The sequence below is a fragment of the Salarias fasciatus genome (assembly GCF_902148845.1).
Source record: "Salarias fasciatus chromosome 23 unlocalized genomic scaffold, fSalaFa1.1 super_scaffold_20, whole genome shotgun sequence".
Classification (NCBI taxonomy): domain Eukaryota; kingdom Metazoa; phylum Chordata; class Actinopteri; order Blenniiformes; family Blenniidae; genus Salarias; species Salarias fasciatus.
In genome coordinates, this window is record NW_021941230.1 from 423,660 (window position 1) to 451,345 (window position 27,686).

The 27,686-nt window shown below is 43.7% G+C and overlaps 1 protein-coding gene across 3 annotated transcripts; it reads left to right on the plus strand.

Moving 5' to 3' along the window:
- Positions 1-11,143: 11,143 nt before the first annotated feature.
- Positions 11,144-27,285, plus strand: LOC115383792 (TSC22 domain family protein 1-like). Of its 3 annotated transcripts, none has more exons than XM_030085984.1 (4): positions 11,144-11,468; positions 11,810-13,598; positions 23,973-24,024; positions 26,094-27,285. In XM_030085984.1, the coding sequence occupies exons 2-4, from the start codon at positions 12,022-12,024 to the stop codon at positions 26,367-26,369; spliced, it is 1,905 nt and encodes a 634-aa protein (XP_029941844.1). In that variant the 5' UTR covers positions 11,144-11,468; positions 11,810-12,021; the 3' UTR covers positions 26,370-27,285. The 3 variants fall into 3 exon arrangements, with proteins under 3 accessions (XP_029941844.1, XP_029941845.1, XP_029941846.1); XM_030085985.1 differs by having other exon boundaries at positions 11,144-11,417; XM_030085986.1 differs by lacking the exons at positions 11,144-11,468; positions 11,810-13,598 and adding an exon at positions 23,509-23,814.
- Positions 27,286-27,686: the final 401 nt, after the last annotated feature.

Below are 27,686 nucleotides of genomic sequence, written 5' to 3' on the forward strand. Positions count from 1 at the left end.
TGGTCAGTAACTTCCTGGTTGCAGCAGTCTGTCACTACTTCCTGGTTCCTGTAACTCGTCACTTCTTGGTTCTGGTAGTTTGTCACAGCCAGCGTTGGGTAGTAACGGCGTTACTTTTTCCAGTAACTAATAACGTAACGCGTTCTTTTTTTAATTCAGTAACTCCGTTTCCGTTACCGAACATTGCGTTACTCCGTTCCTTTTGGTGGGGTTTCCTACAAATTTTTCCTTGCAGTGGTGCACCATTCCTGTAACGTTCCAGCGATTGATAAAGTTCCATTGAATTGAAAACAAAACATTCGGCTCTCTCTCCTGCGTCCGCGCTCAGGTCAGTGCCTCTCGACCACTCTGGTCTGATGAGTAACAAGACGGCAGAGAAGAACAGTTTCCAGTTGTGGAGATATTTGCATTATTTCACGCATTATTCGGCCCAATGGACCCTGTGCTGGGTCCAGCTGCATGCGCCACTTCAACATGTGTAAAAAGTGACTAAAGTGCTGTGAGGATGTTTTCTTTCAATTGTGTCTCAAAAAAGAAGCCTGGATCTCACTAACTGAGGCTCCAGCTGCACTTTGATGACCGAGTATTTGTTCTATTACAACTTTAAAATCCATATGCAACGATTCGACACGCACCCCTCACCGCACCTCCAGACACAAAACGCTACAGAACCAGAGATCTGTCTGCTCCACCCCAACATGTTTGGTCTCATATGAAACTAGAAAATCTCCACTTTAGGATGACACCAGGCAGAATCTTCTCTGAGCCGACCAGCTCCCGTCAGCGGCAAAACAAACCCAAAACCCAGCTTCACATTTCACAGCAGCACCTCAGATCGCATGTTTCTCACACACTTCTTCACCAAATCTCAAAGCTGTTCACACCAAACACAACATGTTTTATTTCCTTACCATTTTGTGGTCATTTTCCATCTATCCGCGCTCCTCTGACCAAAACTAACCTCATAATCCTCTGGAGTAGTGAAAGAGCGTCATGATGTGCTGCCCCTTGTCGCCATCTTGTGGGCTTGTTGTTATTTTTGGGAGTTTAAATAAAGTTTGTTGACGTTCTACGTCTCGCAAGCTTTCCAGTGATATGTTACACGTGACTGAGGCATCATCCAGCTGGGAGACATCTTTAAGCATAACTGCAGGAGCCATCTTGGATCTATGATCCACTGGGTGCACACTGCAGAGCGAGAGGCACGCGAATGGCAAAGAGTTACTATTTCTGTTATATTTTGCATTTTTTTATTCTGAAACGTGCACATTTATCTTCATTGTGCGTTTCTACAGCACATTGCACATTGTTTTTGGGTTTTTTTTTTCTTGATGTGCGTTTTGCAGATATTATTGTTTACATATTGCAAAGGGGATTTTTTTGTTTTCCTATGATATAATTGGCTATTTTTGTATTGATATGCATGTGGTGTTATGCATCAGTATGTATTTTTAACTTAATTCTTTGTCTTCAACTGCAGTTCTGAGGTGCTGAGTGAAAGCACGTTAATTTTTCCAACTTGACTCTGAATAATAGATCATATCAGAATGTCTGTATTTGCTTTAAGCCACTTTATTTTTTGCAGGCTGTTGTTGAATGAAATAAATAGGCATTGAAAAAATACTTTGGTGTTTGCGTTGGTGCACAATGGATAACATTCCATGGCTAGTTAGTAGTTAGATTCAGTGATGTGGATGCAGATGAACTGAAATGGTCGGTTTCATCTAGAGTTTGTAAAATAACATCAGTACAGACTGAAATCAGGGCTACAGGGGAGTTCAATCAGTCAACCTTTATTTATTGAGAGCACTGGAAAAGTGTTTAAAAGTAACTAAAAAGTAACTAAAAAGAGTTTTACAACCTTAAAAATACTTATTTTCCACCATAAATATGTTACACATTTTTAATGATGTGTACAATGTGCCCTGACATATTCATTACCAGTACCTCTAACAGCGCTAAATTGTCACTTGAAAGTCACAGTGCCGGGGGGGGAGACCAAGATGGCGGAGTGAGGAGACGAACTTTTGCAGGCGCTGGTAAATTAAGACTTTTTCTTCGTCCTTAATGTGTAAACATTTGAAAAAAGCAAGCCAACAGCTAACTAATCCTTCACAGAACAGAGAACTTGGACTAAAGGCTGATTTTCATTCGTTTTTTGGCAACATTGAAGCTTTTTGTTGAGCTGACATGCTGAGTGAACACGACTACAGTAATATGGCAGCCGCGGGTGAGTCGGACGTGTCGGAGGACCAGGAAAACATGGAAGAGGGACCAGGGAGAAACGCCGATGAAAAAACACCAGTGCCAAGTCCTAACCCCAAAAAGCTCAAAAGAAAATATCAAAAAGAGAACAAAAACCAAAGTGGAGCATCAAATGAAGATATCCTCGAGGCTGTTCAAGCCTTAATTAAGAGATTTGATGACCAAGATGTACGCCTGACCAGGTTCGAGCGCAAAATGGAGGAAACTATGCAAAATGTGAAGGAAAATAAAGAAGAAATTAGCAAAGTGAAGGATCAAATGGCTCAACTTCAGAAAGAAAACGACAACCTCAAACAAATGTGTTTGGATCACGCTCGTTATAAGAGGAAGTGGAACCTTCGTCTCATCGGTCTCCCTGAAGGCCCGTCCATGCTTCACATGTCCGCGTGGGTGCGCGTTGCGCGTTGGTCCACGTGACGTAAAAATCGTCATGAATTCCTGTCCGCTAGGGTCCGCGCGGACCGATCCGCGGACGTCCGCGCAGCAGCCAGAATTTGAGACCGCGTTGCGCATTGCGCGCAGGTCGCGGAAGTGTGCGCCTGCGCCAGAGCGCCATAGCAAAAAAAACATGACGGTAAACGTGAAAGTAGACGGAGCTCCAGCCTGATGGCTCCACTTAAAGACACCGAAAGAGTGAAAAACTCGTGGAAAGAGAGAGAGACTGTCTGGAGGAGGAGAAGGTCCGCAGACAGAAGTGAAAAAGTAACTAATCGCTCCGGCGCCGCCCCGCGATTCAGAAACAGAAAAAAAAAAAAGGCTAAATAAACTTTAATACTTAAAGATAATGTACTGACAATGTATGTGCTTAATTTTCTCTAAATAATCCATAATAAAGGAGCAGATGAACAGTCTGTAGAGCCGGAAAAGCTTCTCGAGGCTGCGTGGATCACCGCGCCTGCATGAGACGCGCACAGCTGAGCTCAAAATGTAGTATGGGAGAAAGCGCGTCCGCATCGGTGGTGCGCGGACCTTCCAAAGCGGACGCGGAAACGCGTACATGTGAAGCATGGACGAGCCTTGAGAAAGAAAGAGAGGAAACCAAGGAGGTAATCATCGGCATCCTCACCCGTATTCTGCCGGTGTCAGTAGACAAGCTGCGTGAAACGGTGGATACAGTACATCGTTTGGGGAGAAGAAACGATGCTGCCACTAATATGTTACCCAGACCAGTGATCATCCAGTTTGCGCTGCGCACCACCCGTGACGAAGTGTGGAGGAGATCAAGAGAAGCCAAAGTCTGCAAAGAGATGGGCATACGCTTCAAGGAGGACTTCTCCAGGGAGGACAGAGAGGCGCGGGCCAAACTCTGGCCAGAAGTTGAGAAAGCTCGCAGGAACGGGAAAAAAGCTTCCCTCAGAGAAGGCTACGCTCTAATTGAAGGCAAAAGAGTTGATCCGTGATTGTTCAACCTAAGGAAAATGGCTTTACCCCAGGTGAGCTGAGAGACAAAAAAAAAAAAGTTGTTGGTTGCTGAATTAATCTAGCTTTGAAGGACAACATATTCACTCCTGCAGGATATTCTCTGTTCTGTGCATAGTAGGAATCTAATTTCCTAAAGAAAATGTCTGTTCTTTTTATTTGAATTAATGTTCGGGGGATCAAAAACAGTGTGAAGCGTAAGGCTATTTTTCTTTTTTGTAAAGAGCAGAAAGCAGAAATAATTTTTTTACAAGAGACTCATTCTCAGAAGGATGATGAAAATTTTTGGAAAACTCAATGGGGAGATCAGATATTTTTTGCACATGGCACATCACACTCAGCAGGTGTTCTTGTTTTATTTAATCGGTTTAAAGGAAATGTCATTGATCATATTTGTGATCCAGAAGGGCATTGGTTACTGCTGATAGTAGAAATAAATGGAATACGTTATATTTTAGTATGTGTTTACGGATATAACAACAAGGTTTTGAATAAGAACTTTGTGGATAATTTAAGTTCATTGATAAGCATTTGGAAATTAAGATACCACATAGACAATATAGTAATAGGTGGAGATTATAATGTAGCTCCTCACACATGGATGGACAGAAAGCCCCAAAGAGGTTTGCAGCCGCGTTTTAATGATACATTTCTGAAATTGTGTGCAGATTTAAATGTGACTGATGTATGGAGGATGGCAAACCCTGATACTTTCCAATATACATGGTTTAAGGCTGGAAATAACGATATATGTTCTAGACTGGATTACTGGCTTGTTTCTGTTGAAATTTGTAAAAATGTCATAGATTGTAAAATTTCAGCTGCTCCATCAACTGACCACAGCGAAATAAGTTTGTCATTGTTAGTTCATAGTAACCCTCAAACTGGTACAAAAGTATGGAAATTTAATAATAATCTACTGCAAGTCCCAGAATTTCAAAAAGAGGTTAAAAATGTGATTAAAGAAATAAAAAAATCAGATATGTCTGACTTAAATAGATGGGAATGGTTAAAGTTTCAGATCAAACAGTTAGCAATTGTCACAGGTAAAAAACTTTCAGCTGCCAAACGGAAAAAACAAACTGACCTGATTAAAAAAATAAACTCATTATTGGAAAAAGGAAGTGATTTGGATAACGATGAACTCCAAGTTCTACAGAGTCAGTTAGACGAAATGTACACAGCCAAAGCCAATGGAGCCTACATTCGATCCCGGGCAAACTGGATCGAACAGGGTGAGAAGAGCAATTCTTATTTTTTCAATCTTGAAAAAAGCAGACAGTCAAAGAAAGTAATAAATAAACTTAATGTAAATGATGTTTTGGTGGCGAATGCTGAAATTATTGGGAGAAGCATCTGGTCATTTTATTCAGAATTATATAAATCGAATTTTCAAACAGATAAATGTGAGTCTTTGTTTAAAAGTCTAAAGAGTAAAATGCAAATTTTAGAGAAAGATGATCAGTCTGTACTGGAAGAAGAGTTAAAGATGACAGAATTAGACAGGGCACTTCATGAGATGAAGAATGGGAAGAGTCCTGGAATTGATGGATTAACCACAGAATTGTTGAAATTCTTTTGGGATGATATCAAGACAATTATTTTCAAAGCATTTCAGGAATGTATAATACAAGGTAGCTTATCCCCAACAATGAAAACTGGGTTAATAACCCTATTACCCAAACCCAGCAAAGATCTGTTATCTATAAACAATTGGAGGCCAATAACCTTATTATGTACTGATTATAAGCTGTTGGCCTCGTGTTATGCTAACCGTCTGAAATCAATCCTTACAAAAATAATAGCTGAATATCAATCTGCTTTTATTAAAGGGAGATACATCTCTAACCATGTTCGGCTCATTCTGGACATGGTAGACTATAAGAACTTAATTGATTCTCAGAGCTTTGTCTTATTTCTTGACTTTTTTAAAGCATTTGATACTCTAGAGCACAACTTCTTATTTAGAACCCTCAAAGAACTAGGATTTGGAGAAAAATTCTGTAAGACAATTAAAATGTTCTATAACAATATTTATAGTTATGTTATACTTTCCACAGGGATTTCAGAAAGGATTGAAATTGGCCGAGGTATTAGACAAGGCTGTCCAATATCTCCAAAACTGTTTATTCTGTGTACTCAAATTTTAGCTTATTCAGTCATTAATCATTCAGAACTCAAAGGTATTAACATATTTAATTATGAATATAAAATTAGCCAATTTGCTGATGACACAGTTATCTTCATAAAAAATAAGGACATTATCAGAAAAGCCCTTCAGGTAATTTCTTCATTCTCACTAGCCTCTGGACTGTCATTAAATTTGAAAAAATGCGAACTCCTGCCACTTTATTCCCGTCCAGATCTCATTATTGAAAATATTCCTGTTAAATCTCAAGTCACTTATCTGGGTATCACAATACATGCTGATGGAACCACATCAAACCAGTGTAATATTGAAGCTAAAATTATTCACATGGCAAAATCGCTTAATCACTGGTTAACTAGAGACCTTTCTATATTTGGTCGAATTCTGCTAGTTAAAGCTGAAGGCTTATCCAAATTAATTTACCCTTGTCAATCACTTTATGTCAATCAGGCTCTTATAAAAAAGGTTAATTCTATCATTTTTAAATTTATCTGGAAAAATAGAACACATTATATTAGTAAAGCACAGATTATCAAAGATTACCAAATTGGAGGTTTAAGAGCACCAGAATTTGAGTCTATAGTTGGCATGTTGAGAATAAATTGGATAAAGCAGTTTATATCTCAGCCGGAATCAATGTGGTTCCACATACCAAAATGTCTGTTTGAGAAGGTTGGTGGCCTCAACTTTTTGCTCAAATGTGATTTCTTGGTTCCAAAACTCCCCTTAACATTATCAGACTTCCATAAGCAGATGCTGCTCTTTTGGAAAATGGCATTTTCTCATAATTTTACACCACACAGCTCCACCTTGTGGAACAACAGAGTTATTACTATAAAAAATAAATCTATTTTTAAATTAGAATGGGCAAACAACGGTATTTTTTTCATTTCAGATTTGTTGGATAAGAATGGGGAATTACTAGAGTTTAATCATTTTGTTGGCAAGTTTCACCTGAAGTGTTCATATAGAGAATTTAAAACTGTTTGTAAAGCAATTCCACCCCCCCTAATGCAGCTCGTCAAAAACACTTTGGTCTATCCCAAAGTCACTATTAAACTACCTGAACTAAGAATTGAAGAAATAGAATTAAAGAAAAAACAGTGTAATAATAAAGTTATCAGGAATGCCTTCAAACGGAAACTATTTACAAACTATCACAATCCAAGAAGGGTGGGGTTGCTAAACTTTACTATCCCAAAAAACTCTCTCTACAAATACTTGAAGTGGCCAGTCTCACCCAAAGTTAAAGAGACTCAATTCAAAATAATTAATAATTATTACCCTGTTGCTGAAATTTTGAAGAAGCGGTTTAAGTTTGAAGTGGAATTGTGTGTCTTTTGTGGAAAAGGAAGCGAAACAGTAGAACACCTCTTTTTTTCTTGTCCTTTTTCTTTGAAGTTTTGGGAGGAAGTTATCACCTGGTTTAATTTTGGTCATAACTTTGTTTTGGATCTCCAGGAAACACTGCTGTATGTCGAAGCTATCCCTCAAAAATGCCATACTTTAGTGAATATTGTTTTCATTTTAGGTAAATATCATATTCATTGTAAAAAATGGAAGAACTGCTTGCCCTCTGCAGCTGGGTTCAAAAACGAACTGATGAAGTATTTCCAGTGTCTGGAATTACTGTCAGAGAGAAACTCTAAAATATCCAACCTGCTTATACTTGCTAAAGACTTTCTTATGCTCTAAATTGTTATTGTCACATCTGCCTTACAATATGGTGCTGTTGCAGTCCCCTTTTTTTTTTTTTTTTTTTTTTTTCTCTCTGTTGTTTCTCTTGTCATTGTTGCCTCGACTCTGTTGTAGTTCTATTTTGTCATTGTAAGAAAATTAATCCCCGATTGGATGTTGTATCATTGTTGTTACCAATAAAGTATTAAAAAGAAAAAAAAAAAAAAAAAAAGAAAGTCACAGTGCCGGTCCGGCACCAGAGCTTTTTTGGGGAGAATTTGAAAGGAATGACGTAATGCGCGCTCCGGCTGGTTAAGTTTCATTTTGTCCGCCATTACTCCGCCAGATGCTTAGTGAGCAACAACTGAGCAGGATCTTCCAGAAAGTAAGAACAGACTGGCTTCTAGCACTGCCACAGCTCCACACAGACTCCACCAGGTAAAAGAAACTTAAATCTTACTTGAGCGCTTCTAAAAGAGCGAGGAAGGAGTTCCCCTCTTCCGTGCACGCGAGCCACAGGCACGAGTTTTTCACTAAGCTGCATTACGCCCCAGGCCTGCAGGGGGCGCTGTTTCACATAAAACGTGCAAACTCCTTAATGCACCTTTAAATAACTGAGTAACTTTTTTCATGAAGTAACTAATAACTGTAACTAGTTACTATTTTTCAGTAACTAGCACAACACTGGTCACAACTCACTCGTTCCGGTACTCCATCACTTCCTCCTGGCTCCAGAACCCCCTCACTACTTCCTGCTTCAGTCAGACCATCACTACTTCCTGGTTCCTGTAGTCCATCACTTTTTTTTTTTCAATTAATTAATTAATACAACCTCTCCTACAGAACACTGAACAAGAACAAAAACTAGGGAGCATCACAGCACAATAGAAGAAATAACATACAATAACAGAAAAGATGAATACAAGAAAGTTGAAGATGGGAGCATACATATTAAATGGTCTGCACTTATATAGCACTTTTTCATCTGCATTAGCAGAGAGCAAAGCGCTTTACACTGCATTATCACATTCACCCATTCACACAGCAGTGGAGGCGGCTGCCATGCAAGGCGCTCAGTCCATCCACCGGGGGCAGGTCAGGGTTCAGTGTCCTGCCCAAGGACACTTCGACATGCAGAGAGGGGAATCGAGCTAACAACCGCCCGATCGTCAGAAAACTGCTCTCCCCACTGATCCACAGCCGCCCCATATTAAATGAGTAAATTTCTGGAGATCTGACTACTGATGATCTGAGCATTTTTGCAGTTCTTAAGTGTCTTCAGGGAGCTATAACACAAATTGAAATCGCTCAGAAAACATAAGGAAGAGGGGATACTTTCTCTCCATTTGCAGCAATGAATATGATAGTTAGCTAGAAGGAGAATGATGTTTACAATAGTAGATGATGAAGAGTCCAAATTGTCCATGTACAACAGAACATTTGATCCGGTAAATGGAGGGATATCAAGTTTCAGGTCAATCCAGTTACGAATGTCCTTCCAAAAGCCTTATGACAATAGTGACAATCAAAAGACAAAAGGCAGATGGTTTCAATCTCCTGGTTACAAAAGTGCTCATGGGTCAACATTAAATTTAAACCTTCTTTCAAGAAACTGTCCAACAGGATAGATACTATTTATGATTGTGAAATGAGTCTCCTTCACTTTTGGAGAGAATGCTCATTTAAAACGACACTAAGGAACTTTTCAACCTTAATAAAACATTTTAATATCTTTTGTGATGATACATCGACTTACAACTAGTTGTCTGTCACGGGCTGAGGGCGTCAGTATTGCTTTCACTTGGACTAAGCAGCTGTGAGGAGGGTGGTAGGAACCCTGCACACGAAAAAACTCCAAATGTGCGGATTGCTTTACGGCATGCGTCACATCATGATAGAACATTTAGCCACCATTAGATTCATTACCTCGTCGCTATCCGTCCTTCACACAGCCACTGGAAACAAATGTAGGGAGTTCAGTCCGACAGCACGCCACCGGGAGCAGCATTTTACCACGCCACACGCTAGGCCTCATGGGAACTGTAGTACTCCTTCAGGCAAAACACTACCGCTTTGTCCACTGGCGCCGCCAAAATCAACGAAAACTGAAAATTCCCTCGTGTTGCTTAAATAAATTTGGAGTGAGCTTTGATTCGTAATGTACTATCAGCTGAACAATCCAATCTCTTGAAAGAAGTTCTGTCATAATCATAGTAAATAATATTCCTCATCCCTTCCTTTATGAACTTATTGTTGCATTTCGAGTTAATTAAGTCACATCCATTAATCTTTAGTTTGGGTAAGGAAATTGTCACATTTGCGTACAAAAGTGTTGTAGTACATCACTACTTCCTGGTTCTGGTAGATCGTCACTTCTTCCTGGTTCCTGAGCCAATCATATGTGAGTTCCAGAGGTTGACAAATAACAAGTTTAGCATTCCATATTCCTTGTCTGCAGCGCCAGCCGTCCTCCTCCCCTCAGCTGCCAGCCTGCCCTACACTCTCCAAAGGGAAGGGGAAAGAACGCAAAACTATTCTTAAACAACGCAACATGTTCTCAATTCAGAAGTTCAAGTGATTCGCTCTCGCCCACTGCCACCATACTGTGGGTTGACCTGACACTGAGTAGAGGTTACCGTCACCCTGGAAGCATGGAGTCAACTGCCGATCTGTCTGAACTGATGCTGCACAGGGGGCGGCCCTGACGTCCAGGTTTAAACATTTACACAAACCGTCTTCGTGTTTACTCATCGAGCAGTCTTTAGCTGCAGACCTCACGGTGGAGCTTTCCCAGATCCCCCCTCCCCCTCAGGTGCTCGTGAACAGCCATCGTGCCGACGTGCCGAAGGCACTTTGACAAGGCGTGTCGCAACTCTTCCTTTCTCTCCCTTCGCCCGGGCCCATCAATCACGCTCGTAATCCTGAAGCTGCCTGTTAAACATGAGGAATGGGTTGCCAGAAGGCAGGCTGTCCATCAGCGTCGCTCAACCGTTCCACGCAATCCAGCCCACAGATGACTGGTTTTGATCAAAATAACCTGTTTAATAAGCACATTTCTACATTCCTTAAGAGTAATAGTTGAACCAGATTTCTCAGGTAAACAAATTAGAGGTAATGTGCTCCACCCTCTTTGTGGCGGTGGAGATTTTTTTATTGAGACCTGTAAACAGGCTCGGAATACTGAGAACATGGACTCAAAGTTTTTCTTCACCTTGTTTGGTCAGAAATCCAAACAGTGGAGAGAGGTACCCCTGCTTGGATCAGACCTGAAGCGGTGAACCAGTGTTGTTTGGTTTATGGTTTTATATAGCAGCATTTCCAGACTGCGACTTCCCAGAAGTACAAGAAATACAACCTGCAGCTCGTGGTGCCTTCAGGGACCTCACGCAAACCACGCCGCAGGTTTTTACTCCCTCTATTCACTGAGATCCAGTCAGAATTATTAGTGTATGACTGCAAACCTCTTAGACGTTTAAGCAAAAAGTGAAAATATTGAAGAATCCGAATACAAATACATCCAGGAACATAACACCAGTGTTTTTCCGTTGCATAAAATCCTCCGACATTGAACGCAGCACCAGTGTAGCGAGGTGGGCGTGGCCGCGCATGCGCAAAGCCAGTGTTTGAGTGACAGCCCGTTAGCCGGCAATGAGACAGCAAACACGGACTCCCGCTTCCCCGACATGGACCTAAAAAGCTCCTTTTTCCACTACAAAGACGGATTCTGTTCAGCGGCGGGCGGCGCGAGCTGCTAGTCCGGCTGCTTCCGGCCGCCGGCGGGTGACACTCGACGTCCGGGGAGAGGAATGGCAGCGACGGCGGGCTTCCTGCGACATTCCCCGGCCAGCTAAGAAGAAGGACTTCCACTGGATTACCCGTTTTTCTGAAACGACAGGGGATATTTCTCGTAAGTTTGGCCCTCATCCCCGCGCTGCGACCGCTGTTAGCAGAGGAAAAGGTGCGTGAAGTTCGAGAAGAGCAGCTAATCGTTCCAGACGAGCCCGGTGTTTCGGATTATCTGGTCCCCCGGTTAGTTAGTGTCCGTTTTTCCTTCAGCGTCATCACAGCGTTTGTTAAAATGACACTCAAAAAAACGTACGACATTTCTAAAAACCTCACTTTAAATGCGGCCAGGACAGCTGCAGAGTCTTGGCGGCTTTTTCAACATCTGTTTTTAGTCACAACACCGGACGCTGGAGGACGTCGGGGCACCAGATAACTGGGGAACCAGTTGATCCGAAACACGGGCCCGTGTAACGCTAACAGCGGCTAACTCTTTGTTTTTGTCTGTTTTCTTAGTTGAATACAGAGTTTTTCCTCCAACTACCCGGATCAGCTGGAAGAGGACGACAGTTCCAAACTCTGGGATTAACTCCAGGAGCTTTATCTGGATTTTAAAGGACATAAATCTCATGACTCTTCACTCATGACCCAGCTAGCCTCGGTGTTAGCCGGTAGAAAGTGAAGCCACGCCCCCTTCCCCCCCCCCCCAGGCTCCTTTTACAACCATCATGCACCACCAGGACTTCTCCGGCGATGCCCCCGGGTCCGGGGGCAGGAAGCCGGCCTACCACTTCCGGCGGGGCAGCAGCAGCGCCGAGGACCACCAGGGCCCGGCGTCCCCCTCCCCGGGGACAGCGTCCCCTGGCGGGACGTCCCACCACCACCACCAGCAGCAGCCACCGCCGCAGGCCGCCGGCGCCCAGGTGAAGAAGAAGAGCGGCTTCCAGATCACCAGCGTGACGTCGGCCCAGACCAACGCCAGCGGCAACAACAGCCTGGCGGACGACACGGAGAGCTACGACGACATGGACGAGTCGCACACCGAGGACCTGTCCTCATCTGAAATGCTGGACATGCCGTCCCGGGCGGCAGACGCCACCGGCGCCGGCGGCAGCGGCGTCCCAGAGCGGAGCTCGTCGGACGAGACTCTGAACAGCCTGCACGGCGTGGACTCGCCGGGGCTGGGCTCGCCCAACGAACCACCGCCGCCACAGGCGTCCCTGGTCAATGGGACAGCGCCTCAGCAGCACTACTACCCACAGCGCCGCCATGACGACCCGGCGCCGCCCACCATGGCTCCCAAACCCGCCGCCACCTCCGCCGCTTTGGATAACACTAAACCTGCTGTAGGCGGCGGGACGACCGCTGATCCACACGTACACGGCGTGAACATTCCCGCCGCCGCCCCTTTGGGATCTGACAACGCTAACATGACGGCCCCGTCACGTGACGCCCCCGCCGCCGCCAACACTCACAGCCAGCACACCCAGACCGCCACCGGCTCGCGCTTCCGCGTGGTCAAGCTGGACACGAACTCCGAGCCGTTCCGCAAGGGGCGCTGGACGTGCACGGAGTACTACGAGAAGGAGGTGCCCCACCCGGCGGCGCCCGATGCGCTGAGAGGCGGCGAGGCGGCGGCGGAGGGCGAGGCGAGCAACGCGGGGATCGGCATTCCCGCCGCGCAGCCGTACCAGCCGCCGGCGCCGCAGGACTTCGCCGCGCCCCTGGCGTACGCCTCCCCGCCGGAGCTCGTGCACAAACCGGTGCCGCTACCGGCGGTGATCCCCCAGCAGTTAAGCTACGTCGTGGATCCGAGTCAGGCGGCGGCGGTGGTGGGGGCGTATCCCGCCGCTCAGCTCAGACAGCCAGACTTCATCCAGCCAACAGCGCCCTTCCAGACGCAGGTGCAGCCGCCACCGCCCCACGTGGCGCCCGGACTTCCCGGGCTGGCCGGACTCCCGCCCACCCAGCCGGCGTTCGGCGTGGCGCCGCAACCCCAGCATCATGTGGCCCCAGTCCCCCTTGCCCCCGCTGCGGTCCCCTACATGCCCCTGACGGCGCTCCAGGCTGACCTCCAGCCGCTGCTCGCCCCGGGCGCCGGGTTCACCCGTGCCGCCGCCGTAAGGACGTCCTCGCAGCTGGAGGACGCCCAGAAGCTCCTTCTGCAGCACCAAGGCCTGCTGGGACTGCCCCGGCTGGGCGGGGACGAGGCCGCCGCCCACATGGGGATGTCGGCGGAGGCCAGCGCCTTCATGGCGGCGGCCGCCGGCCTGAGGAGCCAGCATGGCGACGGAGACGACGACAGGTGAGGGCGGAGCTTGCTGCTTCATAAAGTTTCTGTTTCCATGGCAACACTTCAGCCTGAAGCTCTTAGATTTTTGCATTTTAGTTATTGAAAGGGTTTTTTCCCATGACAACGCTTCAACCACAGCCTCTTGTTTTTGCGTTTTCGTTATAGCAAAGTTTTGTTTCCATGGCAACGCTTTAAGTAGTTCTGTTTCATAAAAATTGGGCATTTCCATAGCAACGCTTTTAATGGAAGGTCTGTTATTTTGCATTTCCGTTATTGCAAAGCTTTGTTTCCATGACAACACTCAAAGTACTTTTTTTTGTGGCATAAAAGTTGGGCATTTCCATGGCAATGCTTCAGTCGGAAGTTCTCTGGTTTTTGCATTGTTTTTTAAAAGTTTTGCATTTCCACGGCAATGCTGCAATTAGAAGCTCTTAGTGTTATAGCATTTTCGTTGTAGCACAGCTTTGTTTCCATGGCAATACTCATAAAGTAGTTTTGTGACGTAAAAGTTGGGTGTTTCCATGGCAACGCTTGAAATGGAAACTGGTTTTTTGCATTGTTTTATAAAAGTTTGCTTTTCCACGGCAACGCTGCAATTAGAAGCTGTCTTTTGCATTTTCATTCTAGCAAAGTTTTGTTACCATGGCAACGCTTCAAATGGAAGTTCGTTGTCTTTTGCATTTTCATTACAACCATGTTTTTGTTTCCTTGGCAACGCTGCAAGTAATTCCGTTTCATAAAAATTGGGCGTTTCCATAGCAACGCTTTAAATGGGAGCTCTGTTTTTTGCATTTCCGTTATTGCAAAGCTTTGTTTCCATGGCAACACTCATAAAGTAGTTTTGTGGCATAAAACTTGGGCGTTTTCATAGCAACGCTTCAATCGGAAGTTCTCTGGTTTTTGCATTGTTTTTTAAAAGTTTTGTGTTTCCACGGCAATGCTGCAATTAGAAGCTCTTAGTGTTATTGCATTTTTGTTGCAGCACAGCTGAGTTTCCATGGCAAGCTTGAAGTAGTTTTGTGGCATAAAAGTTGGGCGTTTCCATGGCAACACTTGAAATGGAAACTGTTTTTCTTTTTGACATTGTTTTATAAAACTTTTGCTTTTCCACGGCAATGCTGCAATTAGAAGCTGTCTTTTGCATTTTCGTTCTAGCAAAGTTTTGTTTCCATGGCAATGTTTCAAGTAGGCATTGCCGTTTCCATGGCAACACTTCAAATGGGAGCTCAGTTGTTTGCATCGTTTTATATAAGTTTTGCATTTTTTGTGATTTAGAAGCTTTTAGTGTTTTTGCTTTTTTGTAAGAGCAAAGTTTTGTTTCCCTGGCAACACGTCAAGTAGTTGTCTCATAAAAGTTGGCCGTTTCCATGGCAACACTTCAAATAGAAGCAGTTTTTTATTGTTTCATAAAAACTTTCCACGGCAAGACTTCAGCTAGACGCTCTGTTGTTTGCATTGTTGTTTCAGAAGTTTTGCGTTCCCACGGCAACATTTTAAATGGTATCTTGTAGTGTTGTTCATTTTAGTGTCATGCAAACTTTCCATGGTAACACTTAAAGGTGGTGTTTGGGTTTTGCTGTGTTGTTTAAAGAAAGTTGGGCATTTCCATAGCAACACTTGAAAATGGATGTTTTCTTAAAGTTTTGCGTTTCTATGGCAACACTGGGAGTGAAAGCTTTTGTATTTGGCAGTTTATGTTGAGAAAAGCTAGCATTAGCATTAGCCATCCACCCTCAATAAAAAGTCTGTCAGAGCCTCGCTGATGTAACCTCTGATCTGCTGAGTCACTGACAGACGGTGACTCAGCAGATTGCCCCTCCTCCTCCTCCTCCTCCCACTGTCCACCTCTCTGCCCCCCCTCCCTCGGGTTTAGTCTTTTATTAGACACGGGATCTGTTGATATGCACACAGCCCTGAACAGTCGACTGTTATGGTTAGGCAGGAGACTCATGTTGTGCAGTACAGTTTAGGGAGTTCAACCGACAACCGCGAGCCTCACCCACACCTGAAGCCCTGAGTTACTCTCCCTTTTACAGCTGATTGTTACCGGCGGAGCGGAAAACGTGTTTTCCAGCGGCGTCTGAGACGTGACGGTATAATGAGAGCAACAGGCAGACAGAGCGCGACTGTAGTGTGAAGGCTTCAGTCAGAGCTGCACAGCTCCCTCTGGGAACGCTGTGTTCTGTCAGTGTGGCTCAGAAAGCAAGCTGCTGCTACATGCTAAAGAGTTCCAGGCTCACACACCAGTGATGCTACATGCTACATGCTAGCAGTACCTTGGAGCACCTCCTGGTCCTCCCCGGCGGAGCTTGGCTCCTGGCTCTGAGCCAGTCCAGTGTGTCTCATCAACACTGGGTCCAGGCTGCGAGGCCTCCTGACGTCATCAACCTTCAGACTGGTTGTATTGACAACAACAGCAGGAACACGGTGGTACAACAGCCCTGCTCAGTCACTGGAAACTCCAAATGCTCTGTTTCCATGGAAACGGGGTGAAATCAGCTTCTTGGAAATGATCTTACTTCATGGAAACACAGCTTTTTTGAAATGCACGGACTTGGAGTAAACAGGGAGAAATGTAACTTTTTGAACATCCCCTGAATGTCTCTATGGTAACCAAGGGAACATGTTACTTTTCAAAATGCTCTGACTGAGTAAACGTTGAAGTGTAACTTTTTGGAAATCCTCTGTTTCCATGGAAACAGGGGGAAACAATTTTTTGGAAGAGGTCCATTCTTCATTGAATTGAGGAAGGTGTAACTTTTCTAAAATGCTCCTACTTCGAGTAAACAGAAATGTAACTTTTGAGCGGGAGTGGTCGTTGTTGTTGTTGTCAGGGTCTGACAGCTGATCAGCCACACCTGAGGCCAGGAGGAGTTTCTGTGTGATTGAGTCTGAATCTGGAGGAGAAAGTCTGAATGTTTCAATTTCATCAAATCACATCAAACTACTCCAATTTTGAATTTATACCAAACATTGTTTTAATTTTTTTAAATTATTTTTATTTATTTATTTTTAGAAAATAAAGGTAAGGAAAAATGGATTTTTGTAAAGGAAAAAAAAACTATTGGAAAAAAAACATTTGTGAAAATACTTAAAAATTGACAAAGTGCAAAAATAAGTAATTTAGAAAAATAAGTGGAAAAAATAAATGAAGAAAAAATGGAAAAAAATTTAAAGAGTAATTAAAAAAGTGAAAAAATGTTAGTTATAAAAACATGGGGGAATTAAATAGAAATATAAACTAAAAAAGTGAAAAAAAATAAAGTAGTGGAAAAAACGATGACTGGGGAAATGGAAAAGAAAAAAAAATGTAAATAAGTGAGAGAAATATTAATCAGGGTTAAAAACTACTGATCAAAACCAAATTTGTAAATAAATTGAAAAAGAAAAGTAATGAAAACAAAATAAGAAAGAATGGGGGAAGACATGAAAAATAAAAGTAAAATTAAATTTTTGAAAAAAAAAATTACAAAACGTAAAGAAATTAAGGAAGATTTACAGGGAAAGGGAAAAAATGGTTTCTAAACAGTCGTAATTTATTTTTAATTTGTGAAACTTCTTGTGAAATGACAGTAAAAATTATAAATATAATATTAAAATTAAAAAGTAATTAAAATAAAAATTCAGTTAAAAAATTGTAGAATATTTAAAACGTTAAAAAATGTAAGATTTTTTTTAAAGAAGTCGTGAAAAAAAAAACACTGAGTTGAGAAATTTAAACGATAAACAAAACGATAAACAAAAATGACCAAGAAAAATAAAGTGCAAAAGGGTCAAAAAAAAAAAAACGACAGCGGGGAAACATGAAGGAAATCCAGCTGCTTGCTCAAGTCTTTTTGTTGAGCCGCCAGCAGGGGGCAGTGTCAGCTCACAGCCTGCAGGACTGCAGCTTATGTAAGAGGAGCTGAGAGAAGCAGCGACCTGGAAGAGGAGGAACCTCCTCCTCCCTCCTCCCTCCTTCCCTCTGCCACGTTCTCCTCCGAGAACCTGCCAGGACCCTTTAGCTCTGTCTTTTCCCCTCCGGGCATCGAACCAAGGACCAAAACACTCCTGATCTGCTCTTTATGTAACCACGCTTCACTGGGTCCCTTCAGAATAACAGCAAAAACATGGAAGGTGTTCAAGAATGGCGAGAGGAGGAGGCACCTGTAGCGCTTGTAATTCGTCACCAGCTTCCTCGGAAACAAACATTTTAAAGAGGAATTACGATTTTTTTTTTTAACTTAAGTGGGGAAAAAACAGTATTAAAGAAATCTATAATTTATCAGATTTTTTTATATATATATATACTGCTTTGGGGTGTCAAACATAAGGTCCATAGACCCACACTGGGGCTCCAGTTCGGCCAAAACAAATCAGGAAATTGTGAACAAATGAAAGTAAGTAATAAATTAATGTACACAACTCTGAGATTTGGAAAGCTAGCTTACCTTGTTGCTAACGAGCGTTAGCCTGTTGTTAAAAACACCCACAATGCAACAGTGTTCTGAACATTCCTTCCTGTTGAGTTTCCTTCCTGAAAACCTGAAGGCTCCTACCCAAGCCTGTGCTGTTGCATTCTGGGAGTTCATACAAACGGCTAACGCGAATTAGCGACGGGGTAGCTAGCTTTAGATATCTGTGTTCAATGTTTTCTACTTTTCGGCCACATTTGAGCAGTTTGTGGACCACTTTTTGGTCCACGTGCTTCATGTTTGACCCCCCCCCCCCCCCCCCCCCCCCAAAAGGTTACGAAGTGTGTGTGCGTGTGTGTGTGTGTGGAAACTGGACCTCCTGACTCTCAATCATAACATTTATCTTGACACTTTCCAGTAATCCCAGGAACAAAAACAGCGGGTCGCCGAGCGGCCCCGGCAGGGTTCCCCGGCTCGATTCCTCAGCATCCTCTGCGTTGTGCAACGCGACGTCGGGTTGTGTAACGTTTGACACGCATGGATTAAAGAGAAACGCAGAGCTGGAGTATTGTTCAAGCTCAGGGATTTTATCACTGAAACGAAAAAAAAAACTAAACCAAAAAATGGGTGTCAAATATAAGGTTTGTGGACCAAAACCAGCTAGCGAGACGCTGCAGTCCAGTTGAAAATTGTACAAAATAAAAAATTCAATGAAATCCGAGCTGAGACATTGAGCGCTAGCTGCCTCATTGCTAACTAGCGTTAGCCTCAAAGCCATGCTCTTTTTAAAAACACCCACAATGCAACAGGTTTTTTATTTATTTATTTTTTTGCATCTTTAAAATTAGCTCCATGTTGAATAGGGATGTGCGATACCACTTTTTTTCAGACCGATACCAAGTACGAGTACTTCATCTTCAGTACTCACCGATACCGATACTTGCATACCGATACTTTATACACACAAACTTTAGAATAATGCAATGAGATTATATTTGAAAATGAATTTTATTTCCAATAAAAAGGCAGCCCAGCCACTATGTCCAAAAAAAGTCCAAAATAATAGTCTGAAAAATAAAACAAGCAACTGAGTTTGCACTTATTTAAATGAAATTAAGTGCAAGATAAAACAATTTCTCTGAGTTTTACACTTTACATAAACTAAGGTTTTTAAATGTACTAATTTGAATGATTTTTTTATGAACTAAAGTCAAAGATAGAAAACCCCCTGAGTTTAAAGAGTTGCTCGTGTTCTTTGTGCTGCTCTCGGATCTCTGCTCTTCAGTTTCTCGGTCTTCTGCAGAGTTTGCCGTCGAGTTGCTGCCGGAGTTTTTTTTCCAGCACAACAGCGTCAGACTCTCGTCCACAAGCTTCGCCCTGAGGTGTTTAAAGAAATTACGAGTGGTAAATGAACAACATCGCGCACCTCCTTTAGCAATTTTAGCATTGCAGAGTTAGCATTCTGCAAAGCTCGGCTCGTTTTCACTTATTTAACAGAATTTCCACACCGGCGGTTCTGGTGAGACGAGCAGCCGTTCTGGATTCATCCTGTTGTCTCTGCTCTGGATGAGACTCATGGAGAATCAACCCGCTGCAGTGTAGCTCAGCGCCTGTCAGCGCTCCAGAGAGGAGCTTCTTCCTCTTTCATGTTTGTCGGCAGCTTGCATCCCATTTGGTTGCACTACCGCCAACTGCTGGTGAGGAGGGCTTACTACGCATGGGGGTTTTCTTGCCGTGAGTATCGGCGGCTGGTATCGGTAGCCTTCACGAGTACCTGATACCTTGAAATAAGGCCAGTATCGGACCGATACCTGGTATCGGTACTCGCACATCCCTAATGTTGAAAATAGTCATGTGATTTTTTTTTAATTCAGATTTTTAAAAAATGCTATTTTTTTTTTTTTTTACATTTTTTACAAGATCTAAAAAAAAATTCAAATTGAGGTAGCATGTATATATTTTTAATATATAAATTTTGAAGTGGTTAAAAATAAACGGATGACTTCAATTAAATTAATGTTAAAAAAAATAAATTTGCAAGCTTCTTACAAGACAAAGTTACAACAAGGAAAAAATTAGAAGTTTTTTACAAGACAGTTAAAGAAAAAAATTTAAAAATCACAAGGATATTAGAAAGTAAAAATTTAGAAATATTCTTTCTTTTTTTAAATATACATATTTTTCTTTGCGTAGATTTGTTGTGTGTGTGTTTTTTTGAGTCCCCCTTGTCCTGTTGGGCAGCTGGGGCGTGCATGGCTGCAGTAGGTACCTCCATATCTCCCTAAAGTCGATTTGAATTGAAAAAAATGATGTTTCAGACACCTGTTGCATTGTGGGCATTTTTTCCAAACAGTGTGGCGTTGATGCTAGTTGCCGTTAGCTCGGTTTTGTGTGATTTATTGAAGATCTTTGAATTCTTTTTTTACAATGTTCTTGATGATGTTGGCCAGATCGATGCCTCTGGCGGCCCAGTTTTGGCCCGTGGGCTTTATGTTTGACATCTTTTTTTTTTTTTTTTTATGTGTGTGTTTAAACAGTGTAGAATAGTGTGAGCGCAGTGCTGAGTGGAGGCTCCTCTCATGTGGGTCGGGGGGTGCTGGTTATGTAAGGCGCTGCAGCGTGCACGGCCCGTTCTCTCACGCTCCACTGAGCGCCGCGCCCCGCCTCCCCCCAAGGCGCCATGACGACGACACCGCCATGACGCCAGGCTGGACTTTTGGTTTCACTCCTGCTGGAGGACATTCCAGCACAGCGTGTTGTCAAACACTAATCCTGCTCAGGGACACACACTCACACACACTCACACACACTCAGCTGGGTGTGTGACAGAGAATCTGTGACGTCTGGATAGTTTCTTCAGTTCCTGGTTAATAAGACTGGACCAGCCTCTGATGTGGATCAGAAACCACTAGACTGGTTTACTGTAGACCACCTGTACAGCACCTGGAGACCAGATCTAGACCACCTAGAGTTCTCCTACAGAACGCCTACCTACAACTACCTGTAGAGGTCCTACATTCTGCCTCAAGACTCCATACAGACCTGATCCTGATTACCAAGAGACCTTCTTCCACACCTCCTGTAGACCTGCTGCAGACCTCCTACACACTACATATAGACCACCTATAAACCACCTATAGACCTCCTATAGATGACCTGTAGACCTCCTACAGACCGCCTGTAGACTATAGACCACATAATGACCACCTATAGGCCACCTTTACACTACAGACCACATATAGACCTCCTGTAGACCACCTTTAGACTATAGACCACATATAGACCTCCTGTAGACCACCTTTAGACTATAGACCACATACAGATCTCCTGTAGACCACCTTTGGACTATAGACCACATGTAGACCACTTACAGACTACCTATAGAGCTCCTACAGACCACATGTAGATCCAGCACCTAGCCACCTGTAGACCTGGTAGTCTTGAGGTAGTTGAAGATCAACACCTGGACCCCCTCCAGACCCCCTCCAGACCTCGTCCAGACCCTGTTCCAGACCTCCTCCCTCCAGTTCTCTCACTAGAGCCTTGAACCTTCCCTCCTTCTGCTTTGAAACTTCATTTATTGTGTTTTCAGCGGATTTCTATTTTTATCTTAAACCTGCTGTTTTCCCATCATGCACCTCTCTGGGTGCAGCAGACCCCCGCTCCTCCTCCGTCAGTTCAGAACCTTCTCTGAGAACCTGACGGAGCGTTCCGTCTAAAGTCCAGTAAGTGGGTCAGGACCATCCTGATCCATAATGGGTGATGTCACCGCCTCAGAACCCGCCGCCATTGGCTGACTCCAGCCCTTTGTTTCACAGCGAGCATGCGCACTTTGACCCCCGCCTGCCGGTACACCGTGTTCCCTCACTGCCGCCGCCGCTGCCGTGCTGGACGGGCGCGTGGCGTCCCACGTGAGGGCGGGGGTGTGTGGTCGGAAACGAGCCGCCCGATTGGCCGCATCCCCGCTAACCGCCGCTGACAGTTTATATAAGAGCTGGAGGAGGGGGGCGGAGCCTGTTACCCCCCCTTCCCATCATTAACCGTCTTAACGAAGGGATCAGGAGCCAAAGGGCGCAGGTCATCAGCGGGGTTCGTTAGGAGGGGGGGTCGGATTGTTTTAGGAGAGAAGCATCTGAAGAGTTGACATCGTCGGAACGTGATTTAAGCCCCGCCCATTTACCGTCAATCAAGCACTCTCATATCCTGTAAACTTCAGTTTTCCACACTTCCTGTTTTAAAAACCGTCCGTCTCTTTGTTCAAGTCTTGGGTCTGTGTTTCCGCCACATCGATCCCGCCGTTTCCACGCCTCCCGACTCGCCGAGGGCGGCGCCGGCGCCCTATGTGGAACACTTTGTTCTCGACTGACTCCGTCCAACAGACGGAGGCCGACCTTCACCTTCACCCCTCCCTCCCCCCCCTCCGCCCCGGGCGGTGTCGGGTTCACCTGTCTTTGACCCGGGGTCAGCTTTCACCCACTTTTACCTCAGAGGTCACAGCCGGGCGGGTGATCAGGACCGCTCAGTTTAGAGGCTTTTATTCTGAAATATCTTGTTTACTTGTTATATCTTATGTGTTTTAGTGATTTATAGTCACTTATATACAACACAGCAGCTAGATAGATTTTATTGCATAAATTATGTTAATAAGCCATCTTTTTTCCAATCGTAGCATATTAAATAAATGATCACCCATCTATACAATTTCTAAACTTTTATTCTGGAATATTCTAATAGTTTTTTTTCTGTGTTTTAATGATTTAAATGCAACACAGCAGCAAGATATATAGACATTTCTTTGTATATATTAAGCTGATAAGCCACTTTTTATCCAATTGTTTCCGTATTATGTCAATTATCTCCCATCTATACAATTTCTAAACTTTTATTCTGGAATATTTTTGCTGTTTTTTGTGTAGTTTGATTTAAATGCAGAGCAGCAGGTAGATCTATAGATATTTTTTTGCAAAAATTGTGTTAATAAGCCCCCTTTTATTCAATCGTGTCCGTGTTATATAAATTATCTCCCATATATACAATCTCCAGACTTTTATTCTCGACTATTTTAATTATTTTTTACATGTTTTAATGATTTAAATACAGCACAGCATGTAGATACATAGATAATTTGTGCATATATTTTAATAAGCTGCTCTTTATCCAATCATGTGCATATTATGTTAATTATTCAATCTCTAAACTTTAATTGTAAAGTATTTTGTTTAAATTGTTGTATTTTGTGTGTTTTAATGGCTTAAATTCAGCAGCAGGCAGCTATATAGATATTTCTGCATAAATTATGTTAATGAGTCGTCTTTTATCTAATCACGTGCGTATTATGTAAATTGCATCTCGTCTTGTCCAATCCGCGCTGACGTCACTTCATATTATGCTAACGAGCCGCGCTCGTCCAATCAGCGCCGTCCTCTCCGGGCCGTGACGCGTCCCCGCCCCGCCGCCTCCGGGCCAATCAGCGCTCCGCTCTCCCCCCCTGGTCCCGCCCCCTCAGCCCGCCGCTGCTCCGCGGTTCCTCGGCTCTTCTCAGTCTTTGTGTCGCTCGGTTCCCGGCTGCAGCGCGCGGTGCAGCGCGGCGGCTCCCCCCCGGAAGAGGAGAGCGGATCCCCGGCCGTCCGTCCCGCTGCGTCCCGCCATGCCTTCTTCTCTCCCCGGACGTCCCGCCGAGCCGCGCCGCTGGCCGCGCGCCGCCGCCCGGCCATGAGCTCGCGCTGCTGCGCGGTGGCCATGGACCTCGGCGTGTGTCAGCTGAGGAGCTTCTCCATCTCCTTCCTGTCCTCCGCGCTGGGCAAGGAGGGCGCCGCGGTGCGCGTGGACAATAGGTAAACAACGACCACTGGATTTAACCCGCGGCTTTGTTGGAGCGACTCACTGCAGACAGTCACGTTTCTCTCTCTCTCTCACACACACATTCATCTGCAGTGCTGCATCATGCAGTTATTAACACACACACTCTTCTCTCTGTCTCTCTCTGTTCCAGCTCTTCTGGTGCGAGTGTGGTGGCCATCGACAACAAGATCGAGCAAGCCATGGTAGGTTTTCATCCCTCTATGTCTGTGCGTGCGTGTGTGTGTATGTGTGTGTGTGTGTTTGTAAATAGGCCGCTCGACATGCATGTGTTATGTAACCTCGGCTCAAGACTGGCGCGGCTCCAGTTCAGAGTGTTCCATTCGCGATTTTTCCCCCTATTTCGATATCTGGGTTTTTCAAAATAAAAGCATGAATGAATGAATGAATGGGGTTCGTGTTGCACCTGCTGCTGCTGCTAGTGCTGCAGGTGACCTGAGCTTCCTGCTCCTGACCTTCCAGGGTCCGGGTGTTGCTAGGCAAGCTGCCCCCCTCCTCCCAGCAGTATAAATACCGAGGCTCCGCCCACCGCGCGCTGGAACATTTTGTTCCCTGGCTGCTGGATCAGGATGGAGGGAGGAGGAGGAGGGATGCTCTAAAACAGGCCACAGTCTCAGGTTTCACAATAAAACCCTCATTTTAACGCTAAACACATCAGTGAAATCTGCTTTCAAGTCGTTTCATCTTGTTTGAAGAACAAAAAAAAAAGATCTACTAAATTATTCGAGTCTCCAAATTCACTGTGGTTATTTTATTATGAAATTTGTCAAATAAGCTTCTCAAATTTTCAGTTTGCTCAATGAAACTCTTCATTTCATGAACCCAAAAAATTAGTTTTGAGTTTAATTTTCCTCCATTTCTGTCTCCATCATGTAAAAGTTTGACGTTTTATTTTGAAAAACAAAAGAGCGCCATTCTTCTAACCTTCCTCAAGATCTGACTTTTCTTTTAATTGTGAAATCTGTCAAATAATTGCCTCAGATTCTAAATTTGCTCAATGAAACACTCTCTTCTTCCCTTTGAGTCTCCATCACATATAGGTTTGAGATGTTTTATTTTGAAAAACCTTAAAAGCAATACTCCTGAATTCTACTCATTTTATTGTGATTTAAATCACAAAATGTATAACAAATGAGCTTTGAGCTTCATTTTCATTCATTTCTGAGTCTACATTATATATGTTTGAGATGTTTTATTGTGAAAAACATATAAGCACTATTCTTCTACATTATATAACCTTCCTCAAGATCCGACGGTTATTTTATTGTGAAAATTGTCAATTGAGCTCCTCAAATTTTCGATTTGCTCAATGAAAAGCTCATTTAATGAACCCAAAAAATAATCTTTAGGTCACATTTTCTTCCCTTTCCGAGTCTCCATCACCATCAGATTTGAGGTGTTTTATTTTGAAAAGCGTAAAAAGCTAATACTCTTGAATTAAACTAATTTTATGAAGACCTAAAACCAAAACCTTGCAAAAAGCAATCTGAGCTCCATTTTCTTTCCTTTCTGAGTCTCCATCATGTATGTTTGAGACGTTTTATTTTGGAAAACCTACAAACACCATTTTCCGGCATTATATAACCTTCCTCAAGATCCGGCGGTTATTTTATTGTGAAATTGGTCAAATAAGCTCCTCAGATTCTCGATTTATTAATGAAACACTCATTTTATGAACCAGAATAATAATCTTTAGGTTACATTATCTTCCATTGTCGAGTCTCCATCACCTACAGGTTCGAGGCGTTTTATTTTGAAAAACGTATAGAGGCAATACTCCTGAATTGTGCTAAATTTATTAAGATGTAAAAACTATCAAAAAAAATCTTTCAGCTTCATTTTCTTCTATTTCCAAGTCTCCATCATGTTTAAGTTTGAGACGTTTTATTTTGAAAAACAGTAGAGCACCATTGTTCCTGCATTACATAACCTTCCTGAAGATCTGACGGTTATTTTATTGTGAAATTTGTCAAATAATTGCCTCAAATTCTTGATTTGCTCAATGAAACTCTTTTCTTCCCTTTGAGTCTCCATTACGTATGGGTGCATGATGTTTTATTTTGAAAAACCTCATTTTGTGTGTTTTTATCCTAAATCAAGACCATTCAGTTAACACTTGAGTTTTATTTTGAAAGAATTGAAAGTTGACCCATTTTCAAATAAAATAAAAGTAAAAATTGGTAAAGATTGAGAGTTTTTGGAGTGTGTGAACCTGGAGCTAACCCCCCCCCCCCCTCCCCCTGTCCCTCCCCAGGACCTGGTGAAGAGCCACCTGATGTACGCCGTGCGCGAGGAGGTGGAGGTGCTGAAGGAGCAGATCAAGGAGCTGGTGGAGCGGAACTCGCAGCTGGAGCAGGAGAACAACCTGCTGAAGACGCTGGCCAGCCCCGAGCAGATGGCCCAGTTCCAGGCCCAGGTCCAGACCGGGACCGGCACCGGGACAGGGACCGGGTCCCCCACCGGGACCACCGGGACCGGGACCGTCCAGCCGGGATCCACGCAGGTCCAGAGCTCTGGACCTACAGCGTAATCTGAGGAGGAAATGGGGCGTGGCCACTGGACCTACAGCGTAACCCGAGAAGGAAGGAGAAAAGGGGGCGTGGCCATACTGTGAACACAGGAGAACCACTTTTGTCGTTTTTTTTTTTAAAAAAACCTTGCACATTTTTAATTTAAAACTCTCCGACTTCCTTCGACAATCTGGACAACGAGGCAGCTCGGCCATTCGGCTCCCTCCTCCCCCCACCCCCAGGGGGCGGGGCTTCCTGGATCTTTACTCCCCAGAACATTTCAAACCGCCTCCCCCGCCCTGGTTCCGTTCCACTTTTATGCAGGGAATTGAGTGTTTTGTTGTACCTGGGGGGGGGGTTCGTGAAGGGGGGGGGCATTCTGTCAGTTCTATGAAATAAAAGACAAATGGACGCGACTGTTTTTTTCCTCTAACGGACTCAGTACAGACGAGGAGAACTGCCAAGTGCCTGGTTTCCCCAAACCGTAGATATATATACCATGGAGCGGGCCGGCCGGCCCGCTCCATGGTATATATATCTACGGTTCGGCCAGGCTTTTCTACTACCTGTGATGTCAGCGTGATCTCAGGGTGGGAGCGCCACGTTCTCGGCCTCGTTCTGCACCTCACACTCTCTGCTACTTTTATTTGTTCTTTTTTTTTTTAATCATTTGTGGGTTTTTATGTCTTTTTTTTAAATTGTACAGCTGGTGTTTGTGTTTTTTTTTTTTTCCTTTTTTTTGAACTTTGAGCGCTGGACATGATAAATGAGACACTTGGCAAAAAAAAAAAGGGGGGAAAAAAGAGAAGAAAAAAGGGAAAAAATGTCAGATTTGTGGATGTTTTTTGTGCATGTTTCCTCAAAGCCCATCACAAATGTGACGTTACGAATTGCACTAGACAGCTGCACCTCAAAATAAAAGTTCCAACAAAAAAGAAAAAGAAGAAAAACGGTTTGTTTGGTTCTTTTTTTAATATAAAGGTTTTTTTTTTTTTTTTTAATCGGTGACATCACTGTGCAGGTGTCAAGCCCAGACACGTGCCTGGCTCTTTTGGCCCCGCCCCCCCTGCCCGCCTCACGTGTATCTGCACGCTGCTGGAGGAGAGCAGCGTGGGAAGGCAGGGTGACGTCACACGCGGCGGAGCCCTTTGATGTGGAGAACGTGTGAACCAAAAACGAGAATTTTAAACAGGTTAATGCTTTAAAATGAAGATTTAACTTCTAAAAATAAATATGTAGAGTAAACCGAACTATTACAAGAAAATAAAACACTGATCTAAATTATTTAGTTTTATCAAGATAATCTGAAGTAAATCCTGTTTTCTATTAAAATATTG

Excerpts from the sequence above, each read along its gene's own strand:
- LOC115383792 (XM_030085984.1), top strand. The coding sequence starts at position 12,022 with ATGCACCACCAGGACTTCTCCGGCGATGCCCCCGGGTCCGGGGGCAGG. Across the intron at positions 13,599-23,972 it reads GGCGACGGAGACGACGACAG|CTCTTCTGGTGCGAGTGTGG; the intron begins GTGAGGGCGGAG and ends TCTCTGTTCCAG. Across the intron at positions 24,025-26,093 it reads ACAAGATCGAGCAAGCCATG|GACCTGGTGAAGAGCCACCT; the intron begins GTAGGTTTTCAT and ends GTCCCTCCCCAG.